Genomic DNA, 18,739 nt, shown 5'->3' with positions numbered 1-18,739 from the left:
GGATGGAACCCGCATCTTCTGCAGCTCCTGCATTGCAGGCAGATTCCTTATTGCTGAGCCACCAGGGATATAAATCAACTGTACTTCAATTAAAAGAAAATACTAGTCTCTATTGTCCAGTCCTTCTTCACCACTGATCATTTTGTGGAAAATGAGGAGCTCTTTTTGTGCTTGCTGGCTTGTTTTTCTGTTTCCTTGGAAAAGAGTAAAAAGGAGACTTTGGATCCCTCCTCACCAGAATAAACTGTAACATCTCAGTGCAGCATTCAACCCAGAGAAGACATTGTTGCCTGACTGACAAATTAACCAAAACCACCAGGGAAGCAGATGAGAGCATGCAGAATTTATTTTGTTTTTCTTTTTCATTAGGTCATAATTTTGTATTAATACAAAAGGAAAACTGACTTTCAGGAGACACACTGAAGCAATTCTTACCTTGAAATTTTAGACTCTAAGGTCTTAAATAGCCAGTTCTAACTGCTGTATGTGGACTTTTGACTGAGGTTCAAGTATGTCTGATGAGTTTCTAAAGCAGAACATGGCACCTCGCACTGACGTTATGCTAATCCACAATGCTCAGTTACTCTCCATTGGAAGAGAGGAGAGAAGCTGATTCCCTGTTTTCATGATATTTAAATATGAGCTGTGAGGGTCCTGAGTTTCCAGGACACAACAGCCCATTAAACTCCTTTTCTATGGTGCTGAGGTCTTGATGTGGAATGAGACAAGTCAGCCAGCGCTGGGTTATAAACATGCTTTATTACAAGTAGATAGCAGAAATGATGTAGTCAACTTCGAACAGGTAAAGGGGAAACCAAAAAAAATCAAGAGAATGCCCCACAGCAAATTTCAGAGTTAGAACTGGAACAGGAGTGGGTCATCCAGAAAGAGGACCCCCCACCCCATGAATAGAGAAAGAGAGGGGTTCCCTTGCACACTGAAGTCCACAGGATGGACTCGGGGGAGAGGACCCCATGTAGTTAGTCCAACTATACTGAAAGACCAACACAGCCATAGGAGCAGAACCCTACCTCCAACCCAGTGTCCTGACAACCAAGTCCTATCACTAGCTCAATCTCACTCCCGTGTCCTCTCTCAGTCATGGTGAAATAATGGGACTATTGTGAGGAAGAGAAAGTCCAGAGGGGTCACAGCCCTTAGAGAGGCTGGTGGGACCTGTATGGTTAGTCTACACTGGGGGCACTATACTCCTGCATTGTCTTCCTTATCCAGTCAACGTAGTTCTTGACTCGCGTGTAGAGCCCATAGGTCCCACATTGGGGGCCCCAGGACACCACACCAGCAACATAGAATTTGGGCTTGTTTTCCTTAGGGTCCTGTACAGCAAAGGCCCCACCACTGTCCCCCTCACAGCTATCAACACCCTTGTCATTACCAGCACAGATCATGTTCTCAGTGAAAACAAAAGAACTGATATCTATTCCAGGATTGACCGCCTTCACCTCCCGGCATTTGGATAAGGGAACAACGGGTAGCTTTGCCCCTCTGAGCTTAATAACATGACTTTTGGTATTTGTTCGACCCCAACCTGAGATCAGGCCCAGGACGTTCTCTGGAAGGTCATAGTCTGAGGAGGTGCCTGGTAGGCAGATAGGGGCGACCTTGGGTCCCATTTTCACTGGGTCTCTCAGCCGCACCAGTGCAATGTCATTGTCAAAATTCTTTCGTGTTATCGAAGGATCCAGGACCTCCCATCCTGGATGGATAAACACTCTCTCTGCAGTGAGCATCTGAGCATTTGACAGTTGTGAGGTGACCACTGAGGAGGACCCAACATACATCACTGGAATATCATTTCCCTCCACGACATGGGCAGCTGTCAGCACCCAGTATTCATCAATGAGCGCCCCACCAGCCCATGGGTTTGAGAAGAAGACTTGCCAGGGGAAATTTTCAATCTTCGCAATGGAGCCTCCAAATATTCTTTGTGTTGATCTAAAAGGCTCACTGGGGGTGCCACAGACTAGAAAGGAAAAAGAACAAGGTGGGTAGTCGCTGGCCCCCAGCAATCCTCCAACCACTCAAACACCTGCTGGGCTTCATTGTTCTCAGCACAACACAGCCAACCTTATGCAGGAAATCCCCTACACCAACCTTCAAGTTGTAAACTTTCAAAGATGTGAACATGCACTTGCACATCCAATCACACAAGTAGGTTCAGGTGTCTGGGGTACATTGCCCTGTGCATGCCTCCTCTACAAGCAGCTGTGCATTTATGAACTTACTGTACAGTGGTGTAAAGTACAGTAGTATAGCATCTCTACTTCAAGCCCAGGATGTCTGGAAGCCAGTGTAAAAACAGCAGTGATATGGCTGGTATTGTCAAGAAGCTCCAGCTGTTGAACGATACTACTGTACTTTTCAAGGTCCCCTACTGTAAGATTAAAAGTGTTTTCTTGGGATTTCTCAGGTGGCCCAGGGGCTAAGGCGCTGTGCATCCAAACCAAGGAGCCCGGGTTCCATCCCTGACTGGAGAACTAGATCCCACATGCTGTATCTAAGACACAGCAAAGTCAAATAAGTAAATAAAGATTTTTTTAAGAAAATATTTTCTTTATATTTTGTATTGTTTTTTATTTTGTATGTATTATTTGTGTGAAAGTATTATAAACCATTATATACTATAAGGTGTTATAGTACAGTACAGTTGTGTTAGTTGGGTATCGAAGCTCATGTTGTTGGACTTATGAACATGCTCTTGGAACGGAACTCATTCATATGTAGGGGACTTACTGTATTTGGTCAACCAACTCAGTGCCTGACTTATCTGAACTCACCTAAGGATCAAATATCCCACATCGCCAGTGCCAAGAGTGGGCTTGTGGGGGAGACTGGTTAAACAGAGCCCATGTATAAAGTACTGAACCTAAATGAGCCTCACACTATGGACAGCTTAACTCACAGTCCTACAGGAGGCACATGTCACCCCAGTCTCAACACATCTGGTCAGGGACCCAACTAGGAGCCGGAGCTGGAAGTCTCTGTTCTCACACATGTAGTGGGAAGGCAAGCCTTCTATCTGCCTCTGATGCCCAGGTCCAACACTTATCACCTTCTTCACTCAAGTCCTAACTGCCGCCAAGTCCCTCCTAGTAACTGGATGTAGGGCAAAGAGAGGGTTCTCTTTTCCCATCTTTCATCTCATCCTCCAATGACTCAGGTAAGGTTGCTTTGCCATTACCCAATGCAACTAAAACTGAATTGTATTTCAGATCAAGTTGGCTTACCTAAATCCCACACTGGTCCACCTGAATGGACTCTGAGTTGAACATAACAGACAGATGTGGGTTTAAAGCCTATCCCATCCCTTCCTGAACTGTGAACTCACAATGAATTCACTCAACCATAAAGCAGGACCAATAACACCTCGCCCAGAGGGTTATTGCAAAGACTTGATTGAATGAGATAATAATTTCAATTAGTTAGCTGAGTCCCTAGCTCTCAATTACAATGTTGTTACTATGAGCATCATTATTATATTCTTGGCTTTGTCTAGGAGTCTTCTTCTACTCAACTCTAATCTCTATAATGATGGTCTGAGTGTTAGTTGCTCAGTCATGTCCGACTCTTTCTGACCCCATGGACTAGCTCACCAGGCTCCTCAGTCCATGGAATTCTTCAGGAAAGAATACTGAAGTGGGTTACATTTTCCTACTCAAGGGGATCTTCCCAACCCAGGGACTGAACCCAAATTGCAGGTAGATTCTTTACCATCTAAGCGACCAGGAGAAGCCGTCTAATCTCTATATAACCCCTTATTTCTTTCATTCTTCTGTATCTTGTTGCCAGATAGGCTTTTAATACAATAACTAGGATATTCAACTAATCCTGTTTCTAAGTGTTGGTTGCTCACTCTCAATTTTCAGACCCTGTTTTTAGCAATTCTAGATCCTCTTCCTGCACCAACATTACCAAATCTAACCACCCCAGACTCTGACACCAACTGTCACTGGTTGACTTTTCTCTTTAGGTCAGTCACCCTGACAGTGCGGTTAATGAATTCCCCAAGGCCCTGGCAGATCCATGCCCAGATTTGTCTCCACCTCACTGAGCTAGGCTCTGGCAGGCTCAGACCATCAAGTCCCTTCCCAAGAGGATTACAATTCCTTTTAGAAGGTGAGCCCTATGCACACGCACCTGAGAACACGCTCTCTCCCCAAGTCTGAGCCCTGATTACCTGCAATGCATTTCGGCGGCTCTGCGCCCAGCACCTTGTTCACCCAGCTCCCATTGCCACTGCAGTGATACACCTCTGAAACAGCACAGAGAGAAGGAACACACTCACCATCATATCTTCTCACTTATCTTCTGCCTTCCATTCAGAGCCTCAGTGCCTCTGGGATTTTAGGAGGCAATGGGATCAAACCTACCATAAAATAATCTTGAGAACATCCTCCAAACAATCCCTTTGGCCCCAAACAATCCCCTTGCCCAGGAATTAGAAGGAACATTCTCCAAAGCAGAAGGAAGAGGATTAAGGTGGAGGCTGGGAAAGTGCTTCAAGTAGGAAATTAAATTGAAAGTAATGAACTGGGACATATCATGAGCCATCCAGCCCTTCATCTAGCACCACCAAGGCCTTTCCATCAAGAAAGTCAGTTGTGGGACTTCCCTGGCGGTCCACCAGTTAAGACTCTGTGCTCCCAATGCAGGGGGCACTGATTTGAATCCTGATTGGGAACTAAGATCCTACATGCCACATGGTGTGAGGAAAAAAAAAAAGTCATCATAGAATAGAGACTTGAAGCTGGAAGCATTACTCCTGTGGGTTCTACATTACATAGTTGGTCGAAAGCTGGATGACCACATGAAAATGGATATTTTAGGGGGAGTTCTTGAAGCTGAGCTAGGTGACCTCTACGATACTCTACAGGTGATCCTGTACAACCCATGCCCCCAACCCCATCCTGTGTGAAAATTGTATCTTTAGACTAAACGAAGAGGATGAACAAAGCCCAGCCCATCTCCCTCATTCTCTCCAAACTCTCTCCAACCCAGAAAGATCGTACTATTCACCCTCCAACACTCTCACTCTCTCTTTCTCTTTTCTTTAGTCAAAGAAACCTTACCGCTCCCTTCATATTCCATGCTGTAATATGGCATCTCACAAGAGTAGCGAGTGATGGAACCAAATAGAGTACTTTCTGGATCTTCGACTCTACCATGCTGAATGGGTTCAGGAGCACCACAGTCCACAGCTACAGGAGGAAGACAGGAGAGAGATGGTCAGGATAGACACTTCTTCCCAGGAAGAGTCCCTGGGCCAGTCCATCCTCCCAGCTCTGATCCTCACTCCTTCCCTGCCTCCCCCATCCATAAGCACATCTGGGGTGAATCCCCCACATCAGCCTCTCTGTGGCCATGTTCATCTCCCCAGCCTACTGAGTCCTGCCACTTCAGATGGCCCCTAGAACACTGCAAGAACGAACCTGGTTCCCAGTGGTTGGTGAGGCCTCTGTAGAAATGGACCCATAGAATGCTATTAACTCTACTAATCTCATAGCCCCTTTCTTTGTAAGAAAGCTGCTAGTCTGGCAGGCCTGGGGTCAGATCAGGACTACGATTCTACAACTGATTTCCCTTCGAAACCCAATCCACTACCTCACAAGCCTAAGAAGAAACCATGCATTTGTATCTCAGTGCCTTAATCTTTCCATTTCCTTTGGGAGGGGGGAAATTATTCCCTTCTTTATTCTTAAGGGAAAGAAGGTTTATTCAGGAAGATACACAGTCCATAGACAGACTGTGGGCCATCTCAGGTGAGAGGCACCAGGGTTGTGAGTTTCCATAAGACTGAGTAATTTCATAGGCTAATGAGTAGAATTATTCTAACTATTTTGGGGAATGAGTGGGGATTTCCAAGAGTTGGGCCACTGCCCACTTTTTGACAAAAGTAGTCCCATTTTAAAGAGATGCATACGTTGACACCGCAACTTGGAATTACTCCACTTTCCATTGCTTTGACAAGTAGAGTAGAAAGATGGGGAACCAACACTTCCCTGGAAAATAATAAACCTCAATATTAGTTTATAAAGAGAGATACAGGGAATCAAAAGCCAAAAATGGAATTGATCTCTGGCCTTGGATCAATGAGAAGTCTTTACTACAAGAAGCCTGGGGACATCTTAGCAGAATGACCCAAAGCATCCAGGAGTTGGAGCTAAAAAAACTTTGTCCCAGCATACCAGTCCCCTTCCCCAGGAAAACTGAAGCCAAAAGGAGAATGTGAAAATGTACAAGGATCTTCATGGCTGAGAAGACAACTAGAGATCCTGAGGGGTTCTCTTGATGGAGAAGGTGCTAGACCTCATTCAAATGAGAACATTCGGTAATTGATCAGATGATTCCAGTGTGCTCATCCTGACCTAGGGACTAGAGAGGAGCCCCTGATAGTGCTTTACCTGCACAACTTCAAACCCATCCACACAGGTTATCTTCACCACATCTCTGAACACATATTTTGCTCTCTCAGGCTCCCAGAAGGAATTGGCAGTGACTTCTTTAGGACAAGGGATTGCTTGAAAAAGATAGGAAAAGAAATTTACCAAATCTTTGGAGAATCATTATTACATATAATCATCCTCACATTTTTGGGGTTTCCCTGGTGGTTCAGTGGTAAAGAATCCACCTGCCAATGCAGGAAATGTGTGTTTGATCCCTGGATCGGGAAGATTCCCTAGAGAAGGAATTTCAACCCACTCCAGTATTCTTGCCTGGGAAATCCTATGGACAGAGAAGCCTGGAAGGCTGCAATCCATGGGGTCACAAAAGAGTCAGACACAGCTTACCAACTAAATAACAACATATTTTCTACAGTTGTTGACTCATCCTCAGTCCTGAAACCCAGCATTCCAACACAGAGGTGGTTAAAATAATATGGCAGGGAATTCCCTGGTGATCCTGTGCTTAGGAATCAGCGTTCTCACTGCTGAGGGTACAGGTTTGATCCCTAATCAAGGAACTAAAATCTCGCAAGTATGACAGTGAAATGAAATGAAATAAAATAGAATAATGACATTATTAACTAACTACCCCCAGGCTGTCTACACTTGAAAATCCAGTTGAAGGATTCCTAGAAGTTGAGGGTTTCTCACAACCACTGACAGGTTTACATGGTGCTGAGGAGCTGCTGTGTTCTCAGGATATCCATCCGGACAACAATCCACTGTTTTGATTTTACCCTGGGCAAGGACTCTGGTCCCACCAACCAGAGGGCAGCTTCTAGGTTACTCACGATCTCCATGGTAACGAAATTTCCATCCCTTTCTTTGTTCTGATCCATCAGTTTGGAAGATGATATTGAGAGCACTGCTCTGGGTTTCAATTGTTAGTGGCCCAGGAAAGCCATTCCCACAGTAAGGACCAAAATGCTGGTCTCCTGCCACAAACTGAAGAGAATCAAAATGGGGAAATCAGAAGAGAGAAAGAACTAAAAGAAAAAGGTAACACAGAAGGGATAAAAGTAAAATAAAATAAGAAGGAGAGAAAGAAAAAAAGAAGGGACAGAAAGCTAGATTATGTGTCTTCAGGGAGAACTCTCTCTGAGTGAGTTGAAAGAAAACTGATCATCCATCACGCACAAGTAAACTGTCGGGACAGTGGCCCTCGGAGTCAGCTGGTTCCACATCAAAGTCTTCTCTCCTCATGGTCACCACCACTCGGAACCCCTGCTCCAACTGGATCTGATAGTCACACCTTGAGCTCTCTGGGTATGGACTGGGGTAATTAGGACTTTCAACCTCCCCAGTCATTGTGGTGAATACATTCCCACTGCAATTGACTAAGGAAGAAAAAGAGAAAAGGAGAATAAAATATAGGGTCAGGCCAAGGAGTCCCAGCTCTTTTCTATGGTCCTTCTTATGAACTGAAGCCCATGGGCCACAATTACACACCAATGCATAACAGCAGAGATGCCTAATATGTATCCATCGCATCACTTATGTGGAGCTTTTCATAGTTATGAAGAGGCCCAAGTTGACACCTATTTCTCTTCTCCAGTTAATTAACTTGACCCTGTAGGCTTATCTTCCTCCACTCTTGTGGCTCCCTTTCTGCTTATGAGTAACTAAAAATTGATGCCAAGTCAAGGCCGTGGCTAATCAAAATCGAAAAGGGTAGACAGACATCTTACTGAAGCCTCCAGCCAACCCAAATCCCAGGGAACATTTGCCTCTCCTGATGCCAAGCTCACCTCCACAGTTTTTCTTATCTTCATGGAGGAAGTATTCTGGAGGGCAGGAGCAGAAGTAACCACCAATGAAGTTATTGCAGAAGTGGCTGCAAGGAGCATCTGCAAAGGCTGTGCACTCATTTACATCTACAAAAAGTAAAGAAAGATGGTGGTCAAGGACAAAGACCTAGAAGGAAGAATGAAGTTAAGCCCAAAACTGCAAGTGTAAGAAAAGTAGGAAGGGTCTGTTGCTTCGAGACATTCAGTGAATCACATCTCAGACACTATTACTCTATACTGTGTTGAGTCACTTCATTCATGTCCAACTCTTTGTGATCCTATGGACTGTAGCCCGCCAGGCTCCTCTGTCCTTGGGATACTCCAGGCAAGAATACTGGAGTGGGTTGCCAGTGTTTGCCCTGCCCTCCTCCAGTCATTCCATGTTACTTTCCTGAAATATGATTCTAGACTTGTGCTCTACCATTGTGCAGCTATAGTGGGAGCTGTCAACACCAAAGACCCTTGACCTTTTTCATAAACAGAGCATTTCCGCTCCAGGGATAGCATTCTGCAAGCTTAACATAATATGTCTTCTGCAGGGAGGAACAACTAATACATGTATTTCCTTACATGATGCTGGCACTTCTGTCAAATCTAACAAGGCTTTGGATTTATAAGATGTTCTAATATCAGGATACCCTGAAGATAGGCGTAGACGCACATAGAATGTGAAAGTTTGTTTGCTATATGTTAAAGGGGTTTGAATACCACACATTTCCTTGTGTGAACCTTGGCAAGTTATTTAACTTCGTTAATTTTTACTTTTCCTATCTTTAAGTAGAGATAATAACACCTACTTTCAGAATTGAGGTAGGACTTCCCTAGAGGTCCAGTGGTTAAGAATTTGCCTGACAATATGGGGGACACAGGTTCAATCACTAGTCCAGGAAGATTCCACATGCCTCGGGGCAATTAAGCTCCTGCACGGTAACTACTGAGTCCACATGCCACAACTGCTGAAGCCCACATGGCCTAGAGCCCATGCTCTGCAACAAAAGAAGCCAAAGCCACAGCAAAGAGAAGCCCATGCACTCTGACTAGAGAATAGCACCCAAGAGAGCAAGAAGAGACAACCTGTGTGCAACAGCGACCACCAAGTGCAACCATAAATAAATAAATATAATTTGAGTGAGTGCTAAGTCACTTCTGTCCAAATCTTTGCAACATTATGGACTGTAGACCACCAGGCTACTCTGTCCACAGCATTCTCCAGGCAAGAATACTGGAGGGGGTTGCCATTCACTTCTCCAGGGGGTCTTCTCGAACCAGGGATTGAACCTGTGACTCTGTGTCTCCTGCATTGGCACGTGGGTTCTTTACCATTAGTGCCACTTGTGAAGGTCTTCAAATTATATAATTTAGGTAAAGATTTAATTAATATAAGTAAAGTTCTTAACACAATACCCAGCTCATAGTGGTTCTCAATAAATTACTGGGGTGTTTTTTATCTATTTTTTTCATTACCGTCATCACCATCAAGATACACGTTTGATTACACGTTTGACTTTCACAAAGGCAATTCATGGAGTTATCCAAGCCAAGTCAATACTTCATAAGAGTTACAAATGGAATCCTCACTCCCTGTATTGCTCAATATTTGCCCTGCTTCCAGTCTCATGGCTGGATCAATGAGGCACAAAGAGGTGAGCCTTACCCTCAGCAACATAGTACGCAGCAAACCCGGTGAAACGCTCCTCGTTGGAGAAGTCCGACAGGAAGATCACCTGCAGTTTACTGTATGGGATGTGGAACTCTTTCACCACTGGGGAGTTTGAATTCTTGTTGGTTCTCCGTCCACAGAGTTTCCCTTCTTCATGGCCTCCCGACATTATCTAAGAGAAGAGTCAAAAGAACCCAGGAAAGGGTAATATTTTGGTATGGAGGGCAGAGAGATTGACCACTTCCCACCTTAGGACTATGTGACCCGGCTTACTGTGTGCTCACGCTCTCAGTCCACCACCCCAGCCCCATCCTTTCACACCCATCACAGTGTACCTGCACTGAGTCATAGGAGCAGTTCTCAGACAACTCTATATCCAGGTGGGTGAAGTAAAGGTGGATCCCGTACCCTTCAGGGACTTCTATGTCCCAAGACTTCTTGACCTCATTGGGGTACGCCTGAGGGTAGTTGGGGGATAGAATCTCTCCATACATAGTAGGCTCGGCATAAACCCAGGCCACAAGGGAAAACAGGACAATGCACCTAAAAAAATAATAATAATAAAGGCAATTGGAGAGGTGGAGGACCCAGGTACGAGTGGACTAGGGCAGGGAGAAGGGAGGGGAGAGGTGAAGGGCACCAGCACATGGAATAGAGTCTTGGGCTGGAATGAAGCAGAAAAGCCAAGGGCAAAGCCAAACCCAGGCTTAGGATCTGAGCTGTTCTCTTGAGAGGATGAAGGGAATGCGTTCCATGTACATCTCTCTAGACCTGGGATCACTCACCACATCTCTGGCAATTTGTTCATCCCTGGTGAGCAGCTCTTCTCTTGGTCCTGGCTCTCTGCACCTCTGACTTTGGAGCTAAAGGGGTGGCAGGCCTGGCAGTATTTGTCGAACAAACACAGGCACCTGTTTCAGTGGTAAGGGGTCAGTGTCACCTTGGTGTGAATAACACAGAGGTTAAACAGAGCTGTATCATTAAGCAACAGTGTATGACACCCCTCCTCTCACACTGGCTCTCGTTCTAGACTGAAACTAAACCTTATCCTTCTCCCATGGCTTCTCAGGACCTTCTCCCGGTTTTCTTCCAAGAGCATGAGACTTTTCCCAAGTGCTTTGCTTCCTCTGTGCTCCTTCTTCACCCCCAACTTCCACCCTGCCTCCGCTCTGTCAGCCTCTCTTCTCACCTCACAGAACAGCATCCCCGTCTCCACTTGGAATTTCAGGAGTTTGTCCGCATCATGACCATCCACCAGGACAGGTCTCCCTCCTCTTTTGACAAGGAGCCCCCTTATCACTTTGAAGCAACTCTCTTGCCTGTGTATTGTTGCATGTGTTTCTCTTAATGCTCCCAAAGACCACTGATGGAGGAATGGATTTGTTTCCCTAGGGGAAGGCAGTGACCTTGGGAGAAGTGATCTCAGGCAGAGTTGTGTGAGGGGAGAAGAAAAGGGGCAGCTGAATGAACACAAAAGGAGACGAAAGCTATTTCTTCAATTTCCTACCTTAATTTTCCAGATCTTTTTTTCCTTTTCTTTTTTAACTTTACTAAAAAGATAAGACATCTATCTCCTTGTAGTCCCTAGAAAAGTGTTGCCAAATATGCTTCTAACCCTGAACACTGTTTTGGGGCGGGGGGTGACATGGGGGTGAATGGGGTCAACCTAAGAAAAATAGGTGGTCAATATTTTCCCTCCTTTGGATTCTGCTCTTCTCAGCCCTCCATCTCTGCCCAAAACTTCCCTATGTAAAGTTATCTGCCTTCCTTTTTCCTTCCATCAAAGCTCTGTTCTTCAAGTTTAAGGATTTTACCTTCAGAAGCTGATGGGAACAAGTGGGTCAGTCCCGTCCCTCTTGCCAGTGGGCAGGCCGAGCGACCCTGCCCGCTCCCAGGAAGAGCGGCTCAGAGCTGGGCGCTCCCTCTGCAGCAACCTCCGCCGGCCTCCCTGGATCTGGTTCTCTGGTTCCTTCCCTGTGATCCCCAGGGTGCATGTCTGAAATTCCCTGATCCAAACAAAGAGGGGGCTGGGAGACCATGGCTTAGGGAAAGTGGAGCTGAGCTTTGATCTTGGAGCTCCCTCTGCTTTTGAAACAAGAACTGCATCCTTTTTCCAGCCTGACACTCCTCTGTCCTGGGCTGCAGGCGCGGAAAGAGGGATTGGGGAATTTCACTGATTGCCTAACACTCTTTTTTAGCCAAAGGGTGTGTTAGAGTTTTCGGAGAAGTCAGGTGATTTGTGCGAAAAGGAGGGGATTAATACTCTAAGAAAAAGCAAAACAGGAAGTCCAGCCCTCCAGCTACATATGAAACACAAATTAAAAGAGAGAGGAGTTATCAGAAATGCCACTTAAGGACTTGCCTGGTGGTTCAGTGGCTAAGACTCCCTGCTACCAATGCAGGAGGCCCAAGGTTCAATCCCTGGTAAGGGAACTATATCCCACATGCCACAGCTCAGAGTTTGCATGCCACAGGTAAAAGACCCTGCAGCCGAACTAAGACCAGGTGCAGCCAAATAAATAATAAATAAATAACTTTTAAAGAAAGAAAAGTACACAGAGTGTATAAACATTTATAAAAAAAGAAAGAAAGAAATGCAGGTCATCTCTGCCTCTAAGGCAAATGTAATGGTTGGATCCTGACTTACACTTAAACCCAAGCTGATGTGTTATTGTTGTTCAGCAGCTAAGTCGAGTCTGACTGCGACCCTATGGACTGCAGCAGGCCAGGCTCCCCTGTCCTTCACCATCTCCCAGAGTTTGTTCAAACTCATGTCCATTGAGTCAATGATGCCATCCAACCATTCCATCCTCTGTCGCCATGTGAGATGATGCTTTTTCCTCTTCTTAAAACCCTTCCATGTCTCCACATCTCTAAATTATATCCAGCCATCAGGGATTTCCCTCGTGGTCCAGTGGTTAAGAATCCAGCTGCCAAAACAGGGGACATGGGTTGGATTCCTGGTCCAGGACAATTTCACAGTGGGACAGGGCAACTAAGCCCATGCACCACAGCTACTGAGCTCTCGCTCTGGAGCCCTCGAGCTGCAACTACTGAAGCCCACACACCTATAGCCTGTGCTCTGCAACGAGAGAAGCCACCGCAATGAGAAACCTGAGAACTGCAACTAGAGAAAGCCCCCACACAGCAACCAAGACCCAGCAGAGCCAAAAATAAGTAAGTCAAAAGAAATTCCTATATCAAAGGACAGAAAGAAAAATTATAAAACACGTTTTTTTAAAAAATAAAATATAAAGGCAGTGCAGGGAATTCCCTGGCAGTCCAGTAGTTGGGACTCTGTGATTTCACTGCAGAGGGACCAGGTTCTATCCCTGGTTGGGAAACTAAAATCCCAAAAAATGGCCAGAAAAAAAAAAAAAGTAGGTAACAACTTTTGTTGTCCCTCCCCATGAGGGACTGGGATAATGCTCCATCAACAAAGAATATTTCTGCAGCTAAACAGATTGATCTTCACAGTGACTAGAATAAAGTTATCATTATAGATTATGTTTAAAAGTTACTTTGCATTAGTTCAGGTTAGGTTTGGTTCCAAATTTGGAAGAAGAAAACAAATAAACACTCATATTCCAGAGCTTTTTAGAATTTAGAGCTTCAGATAAGGGACCAAGGGTGGCAGACCTTCTCATCAGAGCCTTCCCTGACACCCTCTGCACCACACCCCCCCCCAAGCTCTCCTCCTGTCCTTTGTCACTTTCTACCCCTGTCTTAGAGACTGCATTCCAATGAATCTACAGTTTCTTCAAGTAAAGTGCCCCCTTATTTGACATCAGTTCAGTCTCTCAGTCATGTCTGACTCTTTGTGAACCCATGAACTGCAGCACGCCAGGCCTCCCTGTCCATCACCAACTCCCGGAGTTTACCCAAACTCATGTCCATTGAGTCGGTGATGCCATCTAACCATCTTATCCTCTGTCGTTCCCTTCTCCTCCTGCCTTCAATCTTTCCCAACATCAGGGTCTTTTCAAATGAGTCAGCTCTTCGCATCAGGTGGCCGAAATACTGGAGCTTCAGCTTTAACATCAGTCCTTTCAATGAACACCCAGGACCGATTTCCCTTAGGATGGACTGGTTGGATCTCCTTGCAGTCCAAGGGACTCTCAAGAGTCTTCTCCAACACCATAGTTCAAAAGTATCAATTCTTTGGTGCTCAGCCCTCTTTATAGTCCAACTCTCATATCCCTACATGACCACTGGAAAAACCATAGCCTTGACTAGACGGACCTTTGTTGGCAAAATAATGTCTCTGCTTTTAATATGCTGTCTAGGTTGGTCATAACTTTCCTGCCAAGGAGCAAGCATCTTTTAATTTCATGGCTGCAATCACTATCTGCAGTGATTCTGGAGCCCCCCAAAATAAAGTCAGCCACTGTTTCCACTGTTTCCCCATCTATTTGCCATGAAGTGATGGGACCAGATGCTATGATCTTAGTTTTCTGAATGTTGAGCTTTAAGCCAACTTCTTCACTCTCCTCTTTCACTTTCATCAAGAGGCTCTTTAGTTCTTCTTCCCTTTCTGCCATAAGGGTGGTGTCATCTGCATATCTGAGGTTATTGATATTTCTCCCAGCAATCTTGATTCCAGCTTGTGCTTCATCCAGCCCAGGGTTTCTCATGATGTACTCTATATATAAGTTAAATAAGCAGGGTGACAGGAATTTTTAAGTTGCCAATTAAACTGTGCCATATCATTGATTCCAAGATGCATCCGAATTCAGAAGTGTTCTAAACAATGCCAGATGTCGTCGGGCCTGGCCTTCTTCAGAGCAATTTATCACATTAACTTCTACTCCAGAGCTATTGATATGGCTGTGAGTTGTGTGTGTTTGTTTGTTTTTTGTTTGTTTTGATGTGGACCACTTTTTAAGTCTTTATTGAATTTGTTACAATATTGTTTCAGTTTTATGTTTTGGTTTTTTGGCCACAAGTCATCTGGAATCTTAGCTCCTCAATTTGGGATTGAACTCACACTACTGCCCTGAAAGGCAAAGTCTTAACTACTGGACCCCTAGGGAAGTCCCCGGAAGAGAGTTTTAAACATAAATGTCAGCACTTCATGGCATTGTTTGAGCTATTAAAAACAGTTTTACGTTAAAATAATGGCAAGTGTTAATCTGAAAAATAGTCATGATAATTATTCCATTCTAAACCATACAAGCGGAGTGATCATGAAGGTAGGTAGGCATTTCTGTTAAGCAACTGTTGTGACAAAAACATGACAGACTTACTAGCCTACCAACTCTGAAATTATTTAATTTTTAATAATTACACAATTCCTGGTATTTAAAAAAAATAATTTGTAATCAGCATCTAAAATGAGACTTTGTTGATACTTTTGTTGTGCTACTTCAAACTGGCATAAAGTGGTGCCATACCATATCTGGTGTCTCCGTGAGGCGATGAAAAGAGAAACAGGCATGTGACATGTGTAGTCACTAAGTTTAAAGTTCCATTTTTTAGGGAAACCTATTTGCTTTTAAAAAAAAAAAACACTGAGAGGTAGGACTTGCCCAGTGGTTAAGACTTCATGCTTCCACTTCAGGTGGCATGAGTTCAATCTCTGGTCAGGGGAGTTCTGGAAAACAAAATTAAAATAAAATAAAATTCTAGAGGTGGAGGTGGGGGTGAGTGGGGATTATAGATGAAACAAAATTGGCCTTAGGTTATCATTATTGAAATGATGGGTAATGGGAACTTATTATGTTATTTTCTTTTAGTGTATGATTGAAAATGTCTCTGATGAAAAGTTAAAAATAAATAAAGAAGGCTGGTTTTGTTCACATAAAAAAAAAAAATTTCAGGGGAAAACCACATGCCTAGGAATTGATGCAGCATGATATTTGTGATCATTTGCTTCCGGCTGACACCAGGCCTGGACTCAGACAGGCCAAGTCTCCGCTCTGCCACTCACCAGCAGGGGGACCTTGGGCTCATCATCTAACTTCTTAGCTTCTTCAAGGATGAAATAGAATATCAGTTTTGTCTACCTTCCCTGGTGGCTCAGAGGATAAAGCGTCTGCCTGAAATGCAGGAGACGCAGGTTCAGTCCCTGGGTTGGGAAGATCCTCTGGAGAAGGAAATGGCAACCCACTCCAGTATTCTTGCCTGGAGAATCCCATGGACAGAGGAGCCTGGCAGGCTACAGTCCACGGGGTCACAAAGAGTCGGACACGACTGAGCGACTTCACTTCTTCACTTCTTCTGTCTACCTTGCACGGTTGTCTGTCTGAATGACCTAAGGAAACAGTGAGAAGAGAGGGCTTTGCAAACTGTGGTGCCACATAAATGCACCCTTTGAAAGGAAGGGAATTCTGAGTCAATGAGGTGTCTGCAGGCAGGTTCTGGGACTCACCTTTGCATGCTCCACCACTTCTAGCTGCATCATTCATGCAGTCAATGTAAAGAGGAACTTTAGGTGTTCCTCTAGCTGCCCAGCATCGGAACATCTTTACAACATTTGGGGAGCTCCTCATTGTGAGTCTTGGGAACAAAGCCCATCTCCCAGGAGAGTTGATGCACATACAAGAAGCGTGTCTCTTAGCCATCTATCAGCTCTGGAGCAAACTGTATACTCACACTCCATTCATCAGAGGTACTGTCTAGATTTTGAATCCAGAAGCAGTAATGCCAAGAAGCAGGCCCTACAGAACCTCTGGGGACAGTGGTAGCCACCCTAAGATGAAGGAGGAGCTGGGGCTTGCAAGCAGCACCCAGCAGCCTGCCCCAGTGGGTGAGCCTCACAAGGTGAAGTGACCAGGACATGGCAGGGGCAGTGGCAGCCACACTGTGTCCACTGCTCCTCCTGTGACGTGTCCACACCCAGCTCCCCAGCTCTCCTGGTACTTCTAAAAGCATTCCAGGACCCCTTTAATAAATTCTTCTTCTGCTACAATCTACCAGAATTGGTTTCTATTTCTTGCAATTAAGAACAATGCTCAATGGATAAACAACAATGTCCCACTGTATAGCTCAGGGAACTATATTCAATATCCTGTCATAAACTGTAATGGAAAAGAATTGAAAAAGAATAATATATACACATAACTGAATCACTGTGCTGTACAGCAAAAATTAACACAACATTGCATATCAACTTTATTTCAATAGAATAATTTTGAAAAAAAGAACTAAGCTCAGTGAGAACCTGAGAAATGAATGACTACATGAGTTCTCCAGTGAGTTCAGACCATTTAGTAGCTGCTTTTAGCTTCGTGACTTTTGAAAAGTTTTTTAACCTCTCTGAGCTTCATCATGTGTAGAATGGGAATAATATCACCTACCTCAAAAACAGCTGGAATAATATCACCAGCTAAAAAACAGCTGTCATTGTCAGGGCCTGTTATGACCATGATTAAATGGGATCATGTATGCTAGGCATTCAGCATATATTCAGCACTCAGTACGCCCTTAATAAAGCTTCCCCAATGGCTCATAGAGTAAAGAATCAACCTGCCAATGCAGGAGACACTGGAGACAAGGGTTCAATCCCTGGGTCAGGAAGATGCCCTGGCAAAGAAAATGGCTACCCACTGTACTCTTGCCTGAAAAATTCCATGGACAGAGGAGCCTGGAAGACTACAGCCTATGGGGTCACAAGATTTGGACATGACAGTGACTAAGCATTCAAGCCCTTAATACACAGCAATAACTTCATCTCTAAACACGAGCAGAAGGAAAAAGAACATGTCACCAAATTGTCCATGATTCTGTCTCCTCATCCTGTGGAATTCAATACTCGCCAAAAAGTTGGTGACTCTCTCTGATGCACACCGTGTTCCGTCTTCTCTTTTTCAATTTTGCCACGCAAGTGAGACATTTTCGTTTTCTAACTCTCAAGGAGACAGCAAATCACACATGCAATGTTACACAATCAGAAGAAATCATCTTGAAAAGGGTTCATTTGGGCATTCCGTACTTAGCATGTAGGGGTGGGGGCGCTCCTATGCAGAAATTTTCATTTCCATTTCCCCTCTGCAGACCCAAGCTTCTGGCTCTCAAGACTGCATTGGTAGATGAGCTCTGTCTGGTAATCCAGCCTCCATGGTGCAAAGAGGGCAGATGTTTTCAACCCTGGGCCTCAGTGTCTTTTGCCTCTGTAGTCACTGAGATGGGAAGAGCCTCTCTCCTAGGTGTGACTCTCCCTTCAAATCCATGCCTATTTCAGCTGGAAAAAAAACGCCCTCAGTGGATTCTTGAACTGAGGCCCTGACTCTTTCGAATGCTGTGAGCCTAGTTAAGGAATAATACCTCTGTCAAATGCCCTGATACTAGTCTTTCTTCCACTTTTTAATTTCAATAACAAATTAGGGTGACTTCAGGGTACAGGCAATGCCAGCAAGCTCACCTACAATAAGTATATCACCTGGAAACCCGCTCAGTAATTTTTTGAGAATTTTCTACTCTCAAACCTTTGAACAAACCACTTGAATTCAAGATCAGACTTTCCAATTTCCTCCTTGGCCCTGAATGAAGGATGGAGTTGGCCAATTTAGCACTCTCGACCTTAGCCAGGCCCTCGCAGATTAAAGCTGAAGTCTCCCCTGTGCCCTGCAGCACTTGCAGAGCTTCGCTTCCCTGCAGGAAGTATTTCTAGACGGAAATATTGGGATTAAGGAGAATCCTAGTTCCACTGGTGGCTCAGATGGTAAAGTGTCTGCCTACAATGCGGGAGACCCAGGTTCAATCCCTGGGTCGGGAAGATCTCCTGAAGAAGGAAATGGCAACCCACTCCAATATTCTTGCCTGGAAAATCCCATGGACAGAGGATCCTGGTAGACTGCAGTCCATGGGGTCGCAAAGAGTCGGACACG

At 44.8% G+C, this 18,739-nt stretch overlaps 1 protein-coding gene across 1 annotated transcript; it reads right to left on the bottom strand.

The window, feature by feature from the left end:
• Window positions 1-745: 745 nt before the first annotated feature.
• C1S (complement C1s) lies at window positions 746-11,897 on the bottom strand. The gene is made up of 12 exons (XM_055566091.1): window positions 11,726-11,897; window positions 10,697-10,822; window positions 10,247-10,454; window positions 9,906-10,083; window positions 8,213-8,338; window positions 7,602-7,801; window positions 7,256-7,409; window positions 6,423-6,538; window positions 5,942-6,020; window positions 5,091-5,219; window positions 4,199-4,273; window positions 746-1,984 (listed from the first exon to the last, which is right to left on the bottom strand). The coding sequence occupies exons 2-12, from the start codon at window positions 10,717-10,719 to the stop codon at window positions 1,185-1,187; spliced, it is 2,088 nt and encodes a 695-aa protein (XP_055422066.1). The 5' UTR covers window positions 10,720-10,822; window positions 11,726-11,897; the 3' UTR covers window positions 746-1,184.
• Between the last annotated feature and the right edge of the window lie 6,842 nt (window positions 11,898-18,739).

Source organism: Bubalus kerabau, chromosome 1, assembly GCF_029407905.1.
Source record: "Bubalus kerabau isolate K-KA32 ecotype Philippines breed swamp buffalo chromosome 1, PCC_UOA_SB_1v2, whole genome shotgun sequence".
NCBI classification, from domain to species: Eukaryota; Metazoa; Chordata; class Mammalia; order Artiodactyla; family Bovidae; genus Bubalus; species Bubalus kerabau.
Note: the sequence above shows the minus strand (reverse complement) of the source record. Positions and strands in the feature narration are given on the sequence as shown.